The sequence below is a fragment of the Epinephelus moara genome, chromosome 5 (genome assembly GCF_006386435.1).
Source record: "Epinephelus moara isolate mb chromosome 5, YSFRI_EMoa_1.0, whole genome shotgun sequence".
NCBI classification, from domain to species: domain Eukaryota; kingdom Metazoa; phylum Chordata; class Actinopteri; order Perciformes; family Serranidae; genus Epinephelus; species Epinephelus moara.
In genome coordinates this window covers 46,753,963-46,775,078 of record NC_065510.1, presented here as the reverse complement: position 1 = coordinate 46,775,078, position 21,116 = coordinate 46,753,963, and the positions used below count along the sequence as shown (strand labels likewise).

The 21,116-nt window shown below is 40.5% G+C and overlaps 1 protein-coding gene across 3 annotated transcripts in view; it reads left to right on the top strand.

Moving 5' to 3' along the window:
* The first annotated feature begins 4,771 nt into the window (after nt 1-4,771).
* Nucleotides 4,772-21,116, top strand: part of LOC126390112 (uncharacterized) — a 261,242-nt gene continuing 244,897 nt past the window's right edge. Inside the window, exons 1-5 of one of the 3 annotated variants that reach the window (XR_007569926.1) lie at nt 4,772-7,457; nt 7,875-8,873; nt 9,074-9,229; nt 9,536-9,628; nt 11,805-13,047. Coding sequence is in view for 1 of the 3 variants with exons in the window: in XM_050044252.1 (XP_049900209.1) it covers nt 8,772-8,873; nt 9,074-9,229; nt 9,536-9,628; nt 11,805-11,963 (510 nt within the window). In the remaining 2 variants the exon portion in view is untranslated. Of the gene's footprint in view, nt 8,874-9,073; nt 9,230-9,535; nt 9,629-11,804; nt 13,048-21,116 lie in introns of those variants that run through there. The other 2 variants (XR_007569927.1, XM_050044252.1) reach the window with 2 other exon arrangements.

Here is a 21,116-nt window from a genome sequence, read left to right as displayed (position 1 = left end):
GCTACCAAGGCTAGTAACGTGCAAACAACAGCTAAGAGATTAGCAAGAAAGTCGTAGAAAGGAGGAGAGCTATAACGTTAAGTGCTTAAACAGAACCAGTGTGGGTTATGACTTGAAGTAGACGTTAAAGCAACGTTAAAGCAACTGAAGTGAGAAAGCAGGCTAGTAGAATTCACCAGAGCAGTACAGAGACGCTGTCACAGAAACACCGGAAATGACACAACTCGCTTACCGCAATATGTCAGCACGTCCACCGTCAATAATCTGAAAGGAATCTGGCTTGTTTGTCTCATCGAGACCTACAAATCACGCGCTCACACCCCTGACCTAACTCCAACAGGAAGTGAGCTATTCACCCTATCAAAGTAAGATTTCGCCTCAAAATTGCTCTTTCTTCAAAAATATTCTTCTCCTACACCGTTTATCGTATCGGCTTCAAACTCGCACACATGACAGATCAACTTGTGCTTAGTGCTCTGTTATTGTAGCACATGTAGTATGCAGCATGCTCTCTCTCTCTCTCTCTCTCTTTCTCTCGTCCTGTTACTGCATGTCACTAACACGGCCTCTTCTCCGGAGCCTTTGTGCTCCACTGTCTGCCTGCACTGTCTGTTAACTTCTATCACAGCGGGGCCTGCATAGTGTGACGTGTGTGCTTGTGCTGCTGCCGTGGTCCTGCTAAATTCCTCCTGCTGCTGCTGTGATCATTAGTCATACTTCTACTGTTATTATACACATATGATAATTGTCACATATGTATACTATCAGATATTAAAATATACTTTCAACATATTGTACCACAGTAGCCAGAATTCTAATTATAATATTATTACTTTAATTAATGTTGTTGTAAGCTATTAACATTGTCTGTCCTGCATCTCTCTCTGTCTCTGTCTCCCCTTCTGTCTCATTGTGTCATACAGATTACCGTTAATGTATTATGTTGATCTGTTCTGTATGTCATCTATTGCATGTCTGTCATCCTGGAAGAGGGATCCCTCCTCATTTGCTCTTCCTGAGGTTTCTACCGTTTTTTTCCCCTGTTAAAGGGAGTTTTTCCTTATCTGCTGCGAGGGTCCTAAGGACAGAGGGATGTTGTATGCTGTAAAGCCCTGTGAGGCAAATTGTGATTTGTGATATTGGGCTTTATACATAAAATTGATTGATTGAGTGATTGATTGATGTCGTCAGTAGTTTGGTTTTCAGAAGCCATCAAAGTTCTACTCCCAAGTCATGGGTTCATTGTCAAAAATGACCTTGCGTTCTATTGACATTGCTTGTTTTATTGTCATCTCGACTCTTACGAATAGGCTCATTCACATTGTCTACGTGAGCTGGAGGCCGACAGCGAGAGTTCGAGGTCCCGACCAACGCTGCTTGCAGCTTTAATTAATGCTTTTATTTTGAAGGTACTGTGTAGCTGGGGTGCTCTAGGTGAATCTACATATATGGGTATGCAGGTATAGGTGAGCCAGGCACCTGGGTGGGTTTATGGTTTTTTACCAGGGCAAGAGAGGCGGCAAAGGCCATTGTTCTTTGTTTGTCTGTTTGCCAATGGAAAAATAAACCGAAGAAACTTAATTTTTGCCTGGACAATGGACTTTGGTTTTTTCCTGCGTAAATTAATTCCCTAGGTGCCTCAGTGGCCGTTTGATTTGATTTTGTCTTATTTTAGTTTTTTTGATATTTTGATTTTTAATCACTGAAATGAGGACAAATAGCCGCTACACTAATATTTGACAGCTGTAGTTACTGGTTACTATACAGATTAAAACGGTTAAAAACATATAATAAGCTTAGAAAATAAGATGCATCACAGTTCAGTTCTCTGTACCACTAGCTTCAACATAAAAAACTGCTTTATCAATAATGCAGCCATAATAATCATACATATATAATGATATAACTAAGTGAATTTTACTGATAATACCTTTAGGGCCTGGGTCTTCAACAGGGGGTCCGCAACCCCTAGGGGGGCCTCAGAGTTGATACAGTAATTTAATTGTGCATGCATTTTTTGTAGGAAATCATGCAAACTTTTCTATGAGAATATGTTGAAGCTACCACATGCCAGTGGTGGCAGGTGTGCCAGAGATTGGTGACCCTTGCGATAGAGTGTTAATCATTCAGAGGACAAACACACTTAAGGACTGAGGGACAGAAAACATTGATTTCTGCTGTTTTACAGTTCATCACACACATGCTGACAGTGCTGCTATTGTCAGTAGATATGTTGTCATCAACTGTACATATGCATGTGTGTGAGTGTGTGTGTGTGTGTGTGTGTGTGTGTGTGGCATTAATGTATGTGTGTTGGCTCATGTGCCTGCGTGTGTGCTTGTGGTTCTTTTCTGGAGTTGTAAGAGGGCCAGAGTCCAAGATAAACAGAGACGGGAGTATTTCATTATCAAATGTCTCTTCTCAGCCTGCTTATTTTTATGCAAGCTGAAAATCACACTTTATGAACTCCCATCTCCCTCTCATTCCTTTGCCTTTTACTGAGATTACAGGGAGAAGCTGTGGTTGACAAAAAGAGAGGGAGAAGTGGGGAGAAGGGTGGATGGACAGCTCTGCTGATGACGGAGGCAGATATGTCTTTGGTTATCTGCCATTTCTGCCTCTGGCAGAGAATTGAAGTACACATATTCACAATGACACACACACACACACACACACACACAGGACAGGACTAGGCTATAGCCACTGGTGCCTGGTTGCATTGATTTGAAGAGTAACACAGTTATTTCTGCAGGTCTGTCTACAACAGCCGTCCCCCAGTGGCTGGGGGGTGAAATGAGGAGGTTGTGGGGCGAGGCAGAAGGTAGAAAGGAGGCAAAAAAACAAAAAAACAATAGGGAACAATAGAACAATACAGAGAGAGAGAAGAAATTCAAGGAGAGATGGATGAGGGACGCAAGCATGAGGTACGGATCAAGGTCCAGTAAAGAAAGGACTGGAGAGGAGAGATGGAAGAGGGGGAATGAGGAAATCCAAAGGTAGAGGGTGAGAGAGAGTACACTGAAAAAAGTGAAACGACTGTGTCATTCCTTTAAAGTGCGTTTTTAAATTGGTCTAATGAGAAATCATGGTTTCTGGGTTAAATCTGATTTTTCCAGTTTGCTAACGACACTCCCCCTGGACAAAATGAAATGAAACAATTCTTCTTAAATGGTATTTTCACTTCAAACCGGAGGTTTCCTTGTCACGTGACCATGTGACGTCACGTCAGATCGCTCTTCTTGAGTTTGCTGTCCGCCATTACTGGCCCCTCGCATCGAAGGTGTGGACTGTCTGTCGTGCGTGGAAACTCTTTAAAACAAGGTAAGAATTCAAAATTGAGATGTTTTAGGGGCAATGTGGGCTTGCCAGGCATAGTTATGATTAGTTACAGGATAGACAACTAAAATTATCTTAAAGACTGCCTTTGTGTTTTGTGCGCTAATGCTAACGCTAGCTAAACCAGGTTTGCATTTATTTGACATGCAGAGGGCGATGCTTTCGTTGCTTCCTTTTGACAAGTGCAAAGTTAATGTCGTTGCTAATGTTATTGTTCAGTCATGTCATGAAAGAATAAGCGCTTACGCTTATTATTTAGTGTGATAAGGCCCCTTTTACTGTATAGCTTGAATGCAGCATACTAGAAGCGGGAGCGGCTTGCTGCAGGCAGGCCCGCGCTTCACGCACACACACACACACACCGAGTTGTCCCTGCAGCAGAGGTGAGTGAGGCAAAGACGGTGAAACTCCGCGATAAGAGGCCTGAACATTTGGGGTAAAACGGACAACTTATCAAAACTTGTATTTAATACGTATCTCATAATGTAACCAGGTGACAAGCGCAACGTCTCGTCTTCCTTGTCTCTCACCCGCCACTATGTTTTCACAGAAGCATCTCGCTTGGTTAAAGCATGTAACTTGAGCCATTTTATCATGCACCCCTCTTCCTCGATCCGACGGCAATTAAACGCGTCGGCTAAATTAATATTTTTTGCACCACTGACCGGTTTCAAAACAGAGCCGGGTGTGTGTGGGGTGGGGTCCGAGGTGAATGAGTGATTGTGATTTGTGAGGGTCAATGAATTCATCTCCTAAAGCAGGTATGTGAACACAGGGAGTGTGGAGCGGACACGAAAGGGAAGGGGAGACAGTGAAAGTGTGTGATAATGTGAGAGAGTTTACTGTTATGATGCGGGGTTTCCGCTATGTTCACCGTTACTTGATTATTGCCGCCGCTGCTTCAGAATTGGGGCAGACGCACAATAGTAGTCTACCGGTTACCTTTACTTTGTACCCTAAATAACACACCTCTTTTTTTGTTTGTAATTCCCTCTCCCTCAGCGCTCATGCTCTCACTACATGCTGTTCTGATGTCAACAAACACACATGGCGATGCCGCAACCGAACTACACAACTGTTAAATGATTGGCTGTTTGCCTGTCACTCGGAGCGTTCAGGGATATGATAGGCTGTTTCAATGAGCCAGGCAGGGAGCAAATGTGTTAGATGATTGGTTGTTTGTGTGTCACTTTTAGCAGGCTCGATTGTCATGGGATATGATAGGCAGTTTTGGAGCCAAAGCATATTTGAAGCCATGTTTTTCCCAAATAAAATACCATGCAGAGTAAATGTAAATAAAATATAGACAATTAATGTTTTATTCATTTTGTGCGACCCAGTACCAAAGGATCCACAGAAAAAAAGAACCATTTGTATTCCATTCTCTTTTCTGTCAGTACNGTAAGGTGGGTCTTCTTTTTCTTTCCCAGTCTTCCAATGAATGTTGAAATGCAAAGACTGTGGTGCCTCTGTGTCACGAAGATCTGAGCTTCTTAAACATTATAAACTTGAACACAGACATTATGGACGCCGCCATTCCTATCCATGCATCCATTTAAACTGTCCGTGTACCTGCAAAACTTGGAAGGCACTTTTGACCCACTTGTCAAGATCTCATCAGCCATCCTCACAAACTGAACTAACCACATTTAAATGTCTCTTATGCAACTGCAATGAACGTTCAACTTTAACAGACTATTTTCAACATATAGCTCAGCATCTGAAAAATAGTGAAACTGCTGATTGTGTGTTTCAGGGGTGTTCGTACAGAACAAATATTTATGGTTCATTTCGGACTCACAGAAGCAGAAATCATAAGAATTGCTCAGTAAATGACTTAAAGCCTGAAATAGTAGAGAAACAGGGGTCAAGTTTGGGTGTTTCTGTTGAAAGTGATTGTTCTGATAGTGTTGGTTTTGAGCCCCCAGATTTAAGTGCAGAGGACTTGGATGATTCAAGTTTTGATTTAAATGACTTGACACATAATGTTGAGCTCAAAGTTGCCTCTCTCTTACTGAAGCTAGAACATATTTATCTTGTGTCTAGTGTTGCTGTTGATGAACTTTTGCAAGAGTTTGACTATTTAATTAGCACTGCTTCTGTCCCTCTTATCCATCAAACCATATCTCACCACTTACGGAATGGCAACTGTCAAGTAGATGAAACTGTTCTGCAAGAGTTAGCATCTACTATTTGCAAGTCAAATCCAATCACAGCATCATTTAGTGGTCGTGGCCCACTTTCCACTGCCTGGAAGCAAAAGGCGTACTACAAAAAACATTTTAAAACAGTAGAACCTACAGAATTTGTACTCGACTCCCAAAACAAAAAATCATTTCAATACATCTCTATACTAAAATCGTTACAGCAGAGTCTAAGTTGTCAAACTTTTCTAGATCTATCAATCAATTTGAAATCTCCTCATCAAATTCAATCTGATAGAATTCAGTATAGGTGCTTTTATGATGGTAGTAATTATAAAGAAAATTTGCAGTTGTCAAAAGAGTGTGCAATTTCACTTATTTTGTACGTAGATGATTTTGAAGTCTGCAATCCCCTTGGTACCTCGAGAAAAAAACACAAAATCTGTGGGGTATATTGGGCATTAGGAAACTTACCTGCTAGTTGTCACTCATCACTATCTAATATATATTTAGCTGCACTTATTCGTAGTGAGGATGTCAAGTGTTATGGTTTTGACAGTGTACTGAAGCCCTTAATAGATGATCTTATCACATTACAACAACAAGGACTGTTTATTGCCAAGTTGGGGAAAACTGTGAAAGGCTTTGTTCATTGTGTAGTAGCAGACAATCTCGGGGCCCACGGTATCGCAGGTTTCGTGGAAAATTTTTCAGGTAAATATTTTTGCAGATTTTGTACAGCAGAAAATGTAGACATTCAAACAAAAGAAGTCAAGTCTGGAGCATTCTGTTTAAGAATAAAGGAAATTCATACTTCTCATCTGAGAGCTATCGAAGAAAATTCATTGAATTGTCATTTTGGTGTAAAAACAAAGTGTGTGCTGTCAGAAAATCTGTCATATTTCAGTGTGACAGAGAGTTTTCCCTCAGATATAGCTCATGATCTGTTTGAAGGAATTATCCCAGTTGAGATTGCTCTTTGTCTTGATGTACTGATTTCTAAAAAATATTTTACATTAGCCAATTTGAATGAAGCAATAACAACGTTTCCATTTAAGTGGACTGATAAGACAAACCGCCCCCATCTTGTGCCCCTCACCTACACTACAAAAAGAACAATTGGAGGAAATGCACATGAGAATTGGAGCCTGCTGAGATTTCTTCCTCTCTTGATTGGAGCCAGAGTTCCTTCAAGTGAACCAGTGTGGCAGGTCCTGTGTGAATTAAAAGACATAGTAGAACTTGTTGTTGCACCTCTTCATACTGAGGACTCTATTTCTTATCTAGACTTCAAGATATCCGAACACAGGGCAGTATTCCAAGAGGTTTTCCCCCATGAAAGAATTCGGCCCAAACATCACTTCTTGGAGCATTATCCCCTGTTGATCCGCCAGTTTGGCCCCCTTGTTGCACTATGGACTATGAGATTTGAAGCAAAACATAGCTTCTTCAAAAGAGTAATCCGTCATACAAACTGTTACAAAAATGTATTGTATTCATTAGCCCAGAGGCACCAATTTCAAACTGCATATAATCTGCACATGTCTGGATTTTCTAAGCCATCTCTGGAGGTTACTGATCTTTCAACACTTCCCCTTGATGTTCTGAATGAGGATATTGTACTGGCAGTCAAAGAGAAACACCCACATATGGACACTGTGAACCTTGCAAAAAATGTATCCTACAATGGTTACAACTACAGGACTGGAATGGTGGTAGCCCATGGGTCGCTGGCTGGACTTCCAGAGTTTTGTGAAATAGTTCAGATGATTGTGCTACAAGAGACACTATTTTTTATTGTCAAAAAACTGAATGCCTGGTACCTGGAGCATTATCGAGCCTATGACTTAGTCGTATCTGCTACTAAAGAACTACGGCTTGTTGGGGTGCAAGAACTGACAGATCCCTACCCTCTGGCTCACTACATGGTTGGCGGACGGCGCATCATCTCTCTGAAGAGATACATACATGTATAAGGTTGTATATGAATGGGTGTAGGTTTTCTCAATTAATTTTCTCATTTTTTCACATGCTTTTGTTTTATTAGTCTATTTAATTGTCAGAAAAAAATGCACCCAGTTTGCCAAGAATGTCCCCTTTTCCTCTAATAGCTCCTGACCTAATTCTAATGAAATAGGCATATTTTTTTTGAAGGTAACATTAGGCCTTAGCAGTTTGATTTTCACAAATATTGGTAATTTCCTTTCTCTTTCATTCATTCATTCATTCATTCATTATTTCATTCATTCATACATATTCAGTTCATATTTACTGTGAAATGTCTTATTTTTTCACCAGAATTTTTTCACCAGAATTTTGACTATGAATTGGCTCTAAGTTATGGCTAATTTTGTACCACACCTAATACTGTATTTTTATTCTTGTCTTTACTAGATCCTTTTGGATGGGCTGACATGGCAGAGAAAAGGCCAGCTAAGTTGCGAGTGATTTTAAATCCTGATGACACCAGGAAGCTAATTCTGCCTGGTGGAATTCCAGAGACAGTGGAAGAGCTTATCAATCAAGTCAGGAAGATGTGTGGATTAAATGGCAATTTTAGACTGCAGTACCAAGACAGAGACTTTGGAGATGCACTAGTGAACTTGACATCTACTACTGAACTTGAAAATTTGGCAACTATCAAGGTCATCCCAGTATCTGATGATAGCCCAGCCATCCCTGTCTGTGATGAGGTAGAATCTACTCAAACAGATGACACAGAGCTCCTGTCCTCACCCTCCAGCTCTGTCTCTACAAGAACCCAGATGTGGCCAAGAGAGTTTCCGATACCAGCATTCTCCTATGACACTGAACTGCAGTTAGAAAAGGGAAATTCAGTGTATAGGTCAAACAAGAGACCATTGACACCAAGTCCTAAAACAATATCAGATATTCTGAAAAAGGTAGCTGAAGAGATTTACAAGTACAAACCCTACCCAACAGATGCTGACTTCAGTGACGTAGCCGAAGCACTAATCAAGAAGCATCCATGCCTCTCTGAACCTGGTTCGTACAACGGTTGCTACGGATGGAAAGGCCGGCTGAAGACAAAAATGGGCAACTACCGAACTCAGCTAAAGGGCATAGGATGTGCTGAATTACTTGCAAATTCACTGAAGTCCAAAGCTCCGGAGGATGCATTGCCAGCAAAAAAAGTAAAGAGACCTAGGAGAGGAGAAGCCAACCACATTCCTGACATTCCAACTGGAGAGACTCCAGATAATTTGGAAGATGACAGAGTGACACTTTTGAGTGAGGAAGCGAAACAATCGTGCAGTGATAAAGAACAAAATGGACAAGACCTTTTCACTGCGAAGACAAGAAATTGTGGCAAAGGAATCAGGAGTGGAAGAGGTGAAAGAGAGATGGCCTGCATTGTTCACAGTGGATGAGGTAAGTAACTTTTTCAGTAGCAATAGGTCAGTGGTGGCCTGTAAATCAAATGATATTGATTAAGCCAAAGCAATTCAGAATGCATATTTAGGTCCTGTCACAAAAAAGTCACAAAAAAGATCTCACACACCACACAGTTTTAATGTAATATGTAATATACAATGTAATAACATTTGCTTGTGATATTTTGTTTTATATAGATCAATGCTGAATTTATGAGGATTACTACTGTTCCACTTCAACCGCGATTCCTGGCTTCTTTGGACAAGCACCACAGCAAGCTGATTGAGATCATCAGGAACAAGGGAGGAGCTGTCAGAGAGAAGACACGGGGTGTGCTGAAAGTTCTTGATCAGGTGTGTATTTGCTCAATACTGCAAAACTTGCCTTGTATCAGATAAATAGTAAAATTGTAAATAAAAGCAATCACGTTCATGTGTCATATTGTCAGCACATTTGATTGTGGAGTTAGATCACATGTTGGACAATGTTTATCTTCTGAGTTTGACAGGCTATTCACTGGTTTGCCCAAACAATTTGTTATACAGCAATTACTGTAGGTCTAAATTCTCATTTATACATTTTCGTGTTTGCATCTTCAGTCAAGTTGCACAATTTGACAGCATGATTTTGCGTTGTTTGTGTTTTGCACTCTCACCTAGAGCCTGGATGTGAGCCTAAAGAGAGAGTGTCTGCTGAAGTGCCTCATCTTGTACCTTGGGGAAGACGTACAAAAACTGATCAAGGAGTTTCTGGTAAGATATTTTGCAGTTAATCACTTCAGCTTCAGACAAGATAGGACATTGGGTATTTAAACTTTAAAGCTCATTTACATGATCTCAGGTCCTATAAAACTACTCAGACTGATTTATGATAATAAATTCATGTACATTTGCTGATGCCATTTAAAATGTCTACACTACACACACAACATACAATACATAACATACAGTGAGCAAGTAAACTCTAGCAGATGGAGCATGAACACTTGTCCAGATATACTGCGAGCAGTCTCACAATGAGGACTAGATGGAGCAGAGACCAGGAGCTGCTGCTCACTTCCAGACACTTACTGGACTCTGAGGAGCTCTGGAGGAATCTGAGTCTGCCCTGATCTCTATAACTATAACAAACTTTGCACACACATCATTCTACACAGTGGAGCTCAAACATGCAATGTTAGAAACAAGAAGAAAACACATTTTTAAATAATATTATAGTGAATCTTAACTGAAGTATGTATGTATGCTACTGTACTATTTAATATTTTTATGTCACAGCAGATGTTAGAACTTTTTAGAGGATAGCTTTAAATACTTGGACCAATATTTTACTTGCCATAAAGCTGAATGTTTGAGGTTCTAGATCACGTGTCAAACTCAAGGCCTGCGGGCCAAATCCAGCCCGCCATCTCATTTTATGTGGCCCGCGAGAAGTTGCAAAAAATATCATTTGCATCATACAAGCCTAAACTGCATTACAGAAGTATGGTGTCCAATAACTACATGTCCGAGAATGCATCCCTTTTACACACATACTGAAGTCATTTAGTAGCTAGATGCATCATTATGGGTGTATCTGATGCATCGGACTTTAATGTGTAAGATACTAGTGCATCAGTTCAGATGGCCTGTATCGGTAAAAAGCTGAACATGAATTGGAAACAAATCAGTGCAGCACTAGCGTATCGATACATTTCATTAGGACGCAAATATGTTTCATTTTTGGCATCAAGAAGCTGCCACTGTAACCTTCCTCTGTTTTCTCTCTCCTCCTGTCTGTGTCCGCACCGCTCTTACTGGACGCCTGCTGCCGCGCTCACACAAAACAAGCGCTCCCTCCTCCCTCTCCTGTGTCTCCTCGTCATTTCATCAGAGCAGACCGCGATGAAAACAGCGACAGAGGTGGCATTGTACCGCGTCGCACCACCAAGTGTAGAATAAGTTTGTGTTTTATAAGAAAGATGAGAAACTCTGCTGCAAATCATTTATGTAAAACGTGTCTGACAGCAGAGTACAGAGCCACGAGTCTGACCCACAGAGACGTCATGTGACTGTGAGAGCAGAAAACACGGAGCATCACTGTTCCTCCACACTAATCAGAACCACAGAACTCTTCATATGAAACAGAGCAGCAGATCATCTTACTGCAAAAATACTAATATTTTAAACAGTTTTAAAGTTTGTTCACAGACACTACTTAATCTGTTTCATTTTTTAATACATAATTGTACAAGTGAATGTCTACTTGCAAGATTTTTGCTATTAGAGCTTATTGTTATTGTTATAAAATCAATATTAATCAAATGCAGAGGCAATTATGTGATATAGATACAATTGTATTGTCTTACATTTACAACCAGCCCTTTGAGGGCAAACCTAATGCTGATGTGGCCCAAGATGAAATTGAGTTTGACACCCCTATTCTAGGTTCAATAATAAGCACATTATTCAACACTACAATCCTGACAACGTAATCATAGAACAGAAAAATATACACAATTTTCATATGTGCAAATACAGCAATAGTAACCAAGTTAACAACCCAATATCCACACATATTATATCAAAAAGCTGAGTTACATGGCCCAATACCACCATCTACTGGTCAAATACAGCATTTAACAAGGGCTGTCACAGCGCACGTCTGCTTCCCATGGAGCCATTAACACCTGAGTTACTGACTATTTATACTTACCAAACACACAAGCAACTCAGTCGTAATCATAAAACGATAACAAATATCTCTTATCTATCAGTGAAGAAATACAAGTATGGAATTTAACGAGATGCGACCAGTGAAGAAATACAAGTATGGAATTTAACGAGATGCGACAGAATAAACACAATATAAGTGTAACAGAAATGGTACTTACTTTTTTTTGATTCACTTGACACTCGGGAGTACAATAAATGTCTTGTCTTTTGTCAGGTTGCTGAGAAGGATGACGCCGAAAGAGAGCTTCAGCAGTGCACAATGGCGGTGTTTGTCATCAGGGAGGAAGAGGATCCGTTAAAGCCACCATGTGACATAGGCATCATTATTAAAGGTGTGGAGGTGCTTAATGAGCTGCCATCAGTTGCACATTGATGTGCCCTCTTATTTGGCCTCATCTATGCTCTAAACTTGAGCTATCCAGGTGAGCTCAAACACACTTTCGATGCGCTGCAGAAAATATTCATGGAGATTGAACCAAAGAGAATGACACGCAGAGTGTGCAGTCTGAGTGTCAAGCTCTAAATATGGGGTTGCTCAAAGAAAGACATTTAGATACAACATGTTGTTCTGTTTTATTGCTTGTATTCAAATACATTCCAGGATAATGTAAGGGGTCATTGTTACATAAGAGAGAAACTAGCTTTAATTCAAAACACGATTTAATTTGTGATTTTCTGTGTTAACAGAATTCTTTCTGTTGTATAAATATTGTGGCACATATATCAACACTGAAATGTGAATAATGCTAAATTCAGTAAGCAGTGTAAGAGCACTAGTGGTTATGTTTTTTTCCTTGAACTGCCTTTATTCATAATTGCACTCACAGCAGCTGTGTTTTTCCTTGCTTTATTTTTTGGGGTCCCCTGCATTTGTAATGGTTCAAAAATAATGATATTCCTACATTTATATCATTTTGTCAAATGATAGCAAAGAGTTAACACTGTTTCTATTTTTATACTGTTTTATTACTGTTACTGTTTTATAATGCTGTTACTTTGGATCTCTGACGTTTTAAAGAAGAGGTGAACAAACCAGTTTTACATGTTAAGATGTGTAAGTTGATGTGTTTACAGTTTCATTAGGTGTAAAAAAAAACATGATGAAAAGACCACATTTTATTTAATTTTACATGAAAGTTTTTTTTTCCTAAGTGTTGTTGTGTAAAACACACACTGGCCTGTTGTACTGGTAACAACATTGACATAGTTTTATTAAGTTTTTGATGGGTTTTTTATTATTATTTTGAACGGTGATGCAATTTTCAGAATCATCAAAAATAAACGGTCTTTTGAAGAGAATTTTCCTGTTTTTAGTTTTATCTGCAGTGAATCGGTTCAGTGAATTCTAGTTTTATATTATAGGGAATTTAGCTTTTGTTTGTGGTGAAAATTTAAGTTGTAAAAAGTAAAAAAAAAACCATCATTATTTGACCTACTTGACCTACATTAAGTAACACTTTGGCTTGGGACTAAATATAATGTATTGATTAAGGTATAATTAAAATTATACTTTGTACTGAATCAGAAATTTAACTTGAGAAAAATTAAAAAAAAAATGCATGTAACAAAATTACAGCAATTCAATTAGTTTATACCAAAGTAAAATCTATACTTATATGTAATAGTAAAAATTAGTTTTTTCCAAAATGAAAAATTAAGTTGTAACAAAGGATAAAAATTGTTTACGGTCTTTGTTATGAATTATATTTTTACTTTGTATGAATGCAATTTCTTTCTTTGTCTTAAGGTCAAAAATGTATTTCCAGTAAATCAAAGTTTATGGTTTCAACCACATCATAAATTTAATTTGAGAAAAACTAATAAATTTAGGTGTAACAAATTACAGTAATTTTTTTAAGTTGATCCAAAGTATCATTTTTTTCAGTAATTACAGTAATTTTTTTAAGTTGATCCAAAGTATCATTTTTTTCAGTGTAAGAGGCAGATTAGAGAACATGAGCCAACACAAAGAAATAAAGTGAAACAGAGTTGCAAGGGACAGGGCTAGATTGTGGGAGACAGTAAAGGAAAAAAAAAAAAACAGGAGGGGAAGAAACCACCGAAGATTTTTTCCTTCAACACACATCCATATCTATGGACTGGATGTGACTTCATATGGGATGCTTCTGATCAGTGCTGGTGAGGAGATTAAACACTAACTCATCCGCTGTGTGCATGTGACCGCTGATTGCACTGGAGTGAGTTATGGACTTCTGTTCGTGTACAGTAAGTGTGCTTCTACCTGTGTGTGTGTGTGTGTGTGTGTGTGTGTGTGTGTGTGTGTGTGTGTGTGTGTGTGTGTCTACTCCCACATTTTCCAGGGGTAACAGTTAACTGCCAGAGTGGAGTGCCACTGACAGAAATACACTGATGTGGGACAAAATTTACAACTGCTCTCTCCCACCCCCACCTCCCTTTTCCCTTCCCCTTCCCCATTCCAGCCATCCGGATGGACCAAGGTCGGCCAATTACCCTTCACTGACCAGCACACACATACACACAGACTCACAAAAGTGCATGGCCCGTTAGCTTGTGTGTCAGAGTGTAGTGTACTGTAGTGGACAGGGGCCTGGCATGCTAGATTCATATGTCAGCCATCAGCCTGGGCATTTCAAACAATGCCTCACAATGTGCTTGACAGCCCTGAAAAACAGCCTGGTGCTTGGAAACTGCCAGCCCATCATCTCAACTCCCTCATCCGGGCACTCTCTCCATTGCTCTCTCTCTCTCTCTGTCTCTGTCTCTCTCTCTGTCTCTGTCTCTCTCTCCCTCTCTCTCTCTCTCTCTCTCTCTCTCTCTCTCTCTCTCTCTCTCTCTCTCTCTCTCTGTGTGCTCATCTCTCTGCATCTTTCTCTATATCTCATTTTCTCTCCTAATTCACCCTCCAAGCTCTCATTTTCTGTCTCTCTTTCTCTCTCTCTCTCTCTTTCTCAAACTCTTCCCCTCTATATTTTCGTTCTACCTATTCCCCATCCTCAGACACATCCCCAATGTCATTTTTTCCCTTTCTCCTTAAAAGCACCTGCTTTTCACAGCTTTTCCAATGTTCCATTCCTCCTCCTCTAGTCCTCCATCCTGTAAAACAACACCAGATGCCCCTTATTAGGAGCTGAGCGGCAGGTCACCTGGTAGTTAGGTCGCGCACGCACACACACACACACACACACACACACACACACACACACACACACACACACACACACACACACACAGATACACAGGGTAGTTATGAACATGATGGTATTATCTGGCCAGGCGGTGATGCATCGTGGTGGGAAGCCAGCCCATAAAGCTGCAGGGACATGTCTCCTTCTCTCCTTTCTCCTCCCCACTCCCTCTAGTCACATGCAACAACCCGCCCTGATTCACAGCATTCAGTTTACACTGGCTCGTAACACGAGGCGATAGGCTCTTGGAGGTTGGAGGAGCGCTGTTGGTAGAAAATGTGTGTGAGAGAGGAGGGAGAGTGAAAAGGTGAGTTTTCACATGAGAAATAATTAACAATAAGCCAGATACTGTAGGGCTGTACCAGATTCAGAGTTATGTCAGTTGAATCAGATTTGGCTGTTTAATATGAATATTCGATGATTTGGTTTTTAAGTGTATACGTTTAAGTTTATTTACTTTATTAATCCCCCTGAGGGGAAATTCAATGTTTTCACTCTTGCTTGTCAATTACACACAGGTCCGAAAGAGGTGGATGTTTGTTGTGACAACATCACATAGGGTCATATCCTACAAATTTGCTCCCCACAAATGACGTTATATTCTTATGTAATTAACGTAAGCTTACGGAGGTTAGATTGAGGCGATTAAAGCTACTGTGGTTAGGTTTGGGAAAAGAAAAAGGGTAGGGACATACCTTAAAATGACTCAAAGTTCACTCAAAATTCAAATGGATCTGAACTCCAGGGGACTCCAGGGGAAAGTCCCGGGCGAAAGTCAGTTTCATTGTGACTTATCCACCAACCCAACCTGCAGAGGCGTAGCCATCATTTCAGAAGTCGGGGACAAATTGTTCAGAGGTCTATTGAGTGATTTATCATCCTCTCCCATTCCATTGCACCTCTCCTTAGCGGCTAAAGAACCACATAACCACAAACAGCCACAGTACAGCACCAGGGGACCGACTTTAGTTCTTTAAAATTATATTCTATCAAAACCTAAGGTTTTAGCTGCCAAACTCTTGTTGAGTTGACACAGAATGACCCTCGAGCATCTACAGGGTAAGTAGCCAGATAATTAAGTGCCAAATACCTGCCTGGTTTCTCCCTGTCCCCCTTCTATCTATTGCAATAATTAGATAATAAATGTGCAAAGCAAAATTTATGAATAGAATTTAGAATAGTAGTGGTGACATAGCTGTGGAAATTAATCGCAAAGTCACTTTTATGCTATAGATATTTTTTCTCAGCCAGTTATATTCTCTTCTCACCTGTGAAGACTAGGGATGGGTATCGTTATGATTTTAACGGTACTACTACTACTCTTGTCGGTACTGCTTATCGAGCCAGTATTTTAACGGTACTCTTATCGATACTTTCTGAGGAAGAAAAAAAAAATTTAAGAACATAAATTGATTTATTTTCTCAATTCTCATTATGCAACAAAATAGTTTTTTAACGAAACATTTTACTTTTTACAACTTGAAATGTAAAATACATAAAATAATAGTGTTGTCTCGGTACCAAAATTGGGACCCACGGTACGATACCAGTGAAAGTATCATGGTTCTGAGTAGTATCANGACATCAACAAAGAGGAAAATATTGGACCTGGAGCCAGGCTTCTCCGTCGCCGGTAAGCCGTTATCTTGCACCTTGGAGCACTATGGCCGCCGTATTTGACAGGAATACGTATTCCTGTCTGTGTCTGTGACCCCCGGTCAACCCACAACAGACAGGATTCGCCTGCTGCTGGCTGAAATCTGTACTCGCACAGCGTGCTCCTGAATGATTTCTTTTCCTTGCACAAAACTATTTTTAGTCGCAAATGCAGTAAAATGCTCGCATCGTAGAGCTCTGTGGAAAAAATAAATCACTGTAGCATATATAAACAAATCTAGCGTAAGTAAAAACATTAGGTATTCTAGGTATTTTATATGGTGATGTAACATTAATCACTAAGGCTAGACCAGAGGGGGGCAAATCCCACGCACCCAGCCCAGGCTATGATTATGGTTATATTCATGTATTTAGAAGTATCTGAAAAATACACAAATAAAATCCCAAATCTGAAACCCTATTTAGTAAATAGGGTCGCAAAATAGCTAATGGTCATTAACTCCATGTGCTGGCTGCTAGCATAATGTTACAAACCTGGACTGGACGTAGATGAACTAGCTGTGCTAGGGCAGTCAAACACTGTACATCTTTCTGTCTGAATATGATGCACTTTCGCAAGGTGTTTTGACAAATTACTAGTGTTGCCGTCCTTACATGCAAAAAATTTGTCACACTTGTGACAATGCGCTGTGTCTGCATCAACTCTTGTAATGTAAAGCCACACTTTCGACCGGTTGGCTCTCTCCGCCATTGTTATCTATCTAAAGGTAGGTTACGAGCTTGAGTTGGTGTATGCGCTGTCTTGTGTGTGTGTGTGTGTGTGTGTGTGTGTCACTGGAACAACAGCCCTGCCCCCTTGCTCTCCACTCACACACAGCAGGCAGCCAAGGTGAGTGAGACAGATCTCTCATCTTCAGGGAGAATAGCGAAAATTATGATACAATGACGGATAATTGACAGAGTTGGTGAGATAAATGTGCAAGATAATGTTTATCTTGTAAAAAAAAAAAAAAAAAAATACGCGACTGCTCCAGTACTGATAGCAGAACCGTTAAGGTCAGAGCTTATCAATACTGCGGTCTTGAAGAATGTAGCCCCGGGGCTCCTTCAATACCGGAGTTCGGTACCCATCCCTAGTGAAGACCCTGCATGATCATCCTTGCTGGCCTCTGTCCACTGTCTCCTCCCTGACCCTGCTCTTTCTATTGTGGCAATAAAGATTTAAAAAATATGTGCAAAGCAATAATGAGCACAAGTTCTGCGCAGAAATGAAGGAGGAGTGGGTTTATTCCTAGCATGAAACGAGCTAGCAAGTGATTTAACATAGGTAACAATAACATTAGTATTCTTGTTAACTAGCTTAACTTGATATATTGGCATCCATTAATTAGTCATCATTTAGCTGACATTATCTACATGCAACAGCATTACTGAACTTACTCGGTTTGTTTGGAAGAAACTGCGCTTCTTGCTGGCTGGTTTGCTGAACATAATTGACACACAGCAGCACTGGCCAGCAGCACACGTCTCGTCCAACCTGATCTCACAGAAATACGTGAAATGACCACGACCTCTTAACATCGCATTCCGTGGTGGCAGCATGTAATGGGTTGAAATTACGTGCCAGTACCACGGAAACAATGCCAATGTAAAGTCAATTAGGATCTATTGTCATGGTGTACACACGAATTCCCTGGTTCAACAACGTCCTGTATACACACAAAAACACAAAAGTGTTCTTGATATTAAAACGGCAAATATATTCCTCTGTCATGATTTCCCATCAATAATAAGAAGAATAATAACATGACAGTTTGGCTTTACTAGATATTAGATATATTCAGTAGATCTATCTTTTTACAACCCTATTTTACAACTCTATTTTACAAGCCGCAAAAAAATACCGTCCCAAAAACGCTGTTCCTAGAGTACTAGCTAAAATATCTGAAATTAACCAACATCCTTATTTTCTGGGGCTGATGGCGCCCCAGATTCAAACGTCCAAAAATGTCCATACTGCTCATCCGTAGTGATCCAAATGTCCTTGTGGGATGTGAGGACTCTAAAACTTAACCTGAGCCTCCCTCGGCATATGGGTGAGTAGATAATGGCTGAATTTTCATTTCTGGCTGCACTATCCCTTAAACATAGTTCATCTAGGTGCAGTGCAATTACTAGTTTGGCTTTACTAGCCTTTTGATCTATTCAGTAGATATATCTTTTATGACCCTATTTAGAACCCTACTTTGCAAACCAGAAGAACTACAACTATGTTGAGAAAGCAGTTGCCACCCACCTTCAGGACCACCTTAAACATAACAACCTCTTCAAAAAATTCCCGTCCGGTTTCCGCTCCGCCCACAGCACAGAAACTGCCCTCGTAAGAGTCACTAACGACCTCCTCATATCATCCGATGCTGGCTCCCCCTCCCTCCTCATCCTCCTGGACCTTTCTGCTGCATTCGACACAGTCGACCATGGCATTCTATTAAACTGGTTCCACCTCACCACTGGACTCAATGACACTGCCCTCAGTTGGTTCCAATCATACCTCACAAACTGGACAGAATACATCTCCCTGGGTCACTCCAAATCAAATCCACACAGTCACTTGCGGTGTCCCCCAGGGGTCAGTCCTTGGCCCCATCCTCTTCATCCTCTACCTCACCCCCCTTGGTCAAGTCATCAGCCACCATGGAATTTCATTCCACTGCTATGTTGATGACACACAGCTCTATGTAAATGCCACAGCTGCAACCCCACCCTCATCATCACAGTCATCCCCGTCAAAACTCACCACCTGTCTGGAGGAGATAAAGGTATGGATGGAGCACAACTTCCTCCAACTCAAGAGCTCCAAAACCGAAGCCATCCTGGTTGGCGCCCCTCACCAAACCAAATCATCATCCATAACCAGCATCACCTTTTCTGGCTCCAACATCCCCCTCTCATCAACAGTCACAAATCTTGGTGTAAAAATGGACCCCAGCTCACCTTTGAATCCCATATCAACCACCTCTGCAAGACCTCCTTCTACCACCTCCGTAACATTGCCAAACTCCGCCCCATTCTCTCCCTCTCAGATGCCGAAAAGCTGGTTCATGCCTTTATCTCCTCCAAACTGGATTACTGTAATGCACTTCTCATTGGGATTCCTAGCAAGAGCCTGCAGAGGCTTCAGTACATCCAAAACTCTGCAGCTAGGATCCTGATGAGAGTGCGGAAACATGAGCACATCACCCCCATCCTCTACTCACTCCACTGGCTTCCCGTCTCCACCAGGATTGAGTACAAGGTTTCCCTCCTCACACACCAATGTATCCATGGACATGCCCCCCCATACCTCTAAGAACTTCTCAACCCACAAAACACAACACGCTCCCTCCGCTCCACTCACTCAAACCTCCTCCACATACCCAGAACCAGACTCAGGACCATGCGGAGATAGGGCCTTCTGTGCTGCTGCCCCACATCTATGGAATGCCCTCCCTGACACCTTGAGGGCACCACAGTCCACTGACTGTTTTAAAAAAGGTCTTAAGACATTTCTTTTTAGCAAAGCTTTTGGTCCCCCTTAGATGTTTTTGTTTAAAACTGCTCATCTTGTTTTTATTCCCTTCCATTCCTTTTTCCCCTTTGTTTTTAACCTGTAGCACTTTGAGATCTTTTGATGAAAAGGGTATTATAAATAAAATGTATTATTATTATTATTGTTGTTGTTGTTGCTGCTATGTTTCCTAGATTTGGAAGTTGTAAATACTGAATTCAGAGTACACTGTGGACTTTAAGGGGATGGTAAATACATTTGTGTAATCAGATTTTAAATATCTAATTTCTAAATAGGTGAAAATTAATTTTATCCATATTTTACCCATATCTGATAGCACCCACAGTTGTTGACTACACTCACATTACAGTTGAGGTAAAAAGCTCTCTATAACAGTTAGTCCCATGTCTGTACCCCCTTTTGTTGCTGAATTATAAACAAACATGCACTGAGTTCAAGGTTCAAAGGTCAGTATGTCCAAGCAGGAGCCATGTAGAATCTTCACACTGACATATGTTACTCTCCAGGTTGAGACCTTTCCAATGATGTATTGGTTTAGCTCTAGTTTTGATTTTTTCATTTTTTGGACACAAGCCATCCCAAGTCAAGTTTCAGAGAGCACTTTGAATGCCCAGTGTATAAATTTATTTATTTTTTTGTTCATTTGCTTGTTTTTTTCTTTTTTACTGTAAATAGTTACTAAAATGAGTCATCCTCAGAGAATATCAATCAATTCAATCAATTTTATTTATAAAGCCCAATATCACAAATCACAATTTGCCTCACAGGGCTTTACAGCATACGACATCCCTCTGTCCTTAGGACCCTCACAGCGGATAAGGAAAAACTCCCCCAAAAAAACCCTTTAACGGGGAAAAAAAACCGGTAGAATCCTCAGGAAGAGCAACTGAGGAGGGATCCCTCTTCCAGGAAGGACAGACGTGTAATAGATGTCGTACAGAACAGATCAACATAATAAATTAACAGTAATCCGTATGACACAATGAGACAGAGAGAGAGAGAGAGAGAGAGAGACAGAGACAGAGACAGAGACAGAGAGATGCAGGACAGACGGTAATGACAGTAGCTTACAACAACATTAATGAAAGTAATAATATTATAATTAATAATAATATATTAATATCTGATAGTATACATGTGTGACAATAATCATATGTGTATAATAACAGTAGAA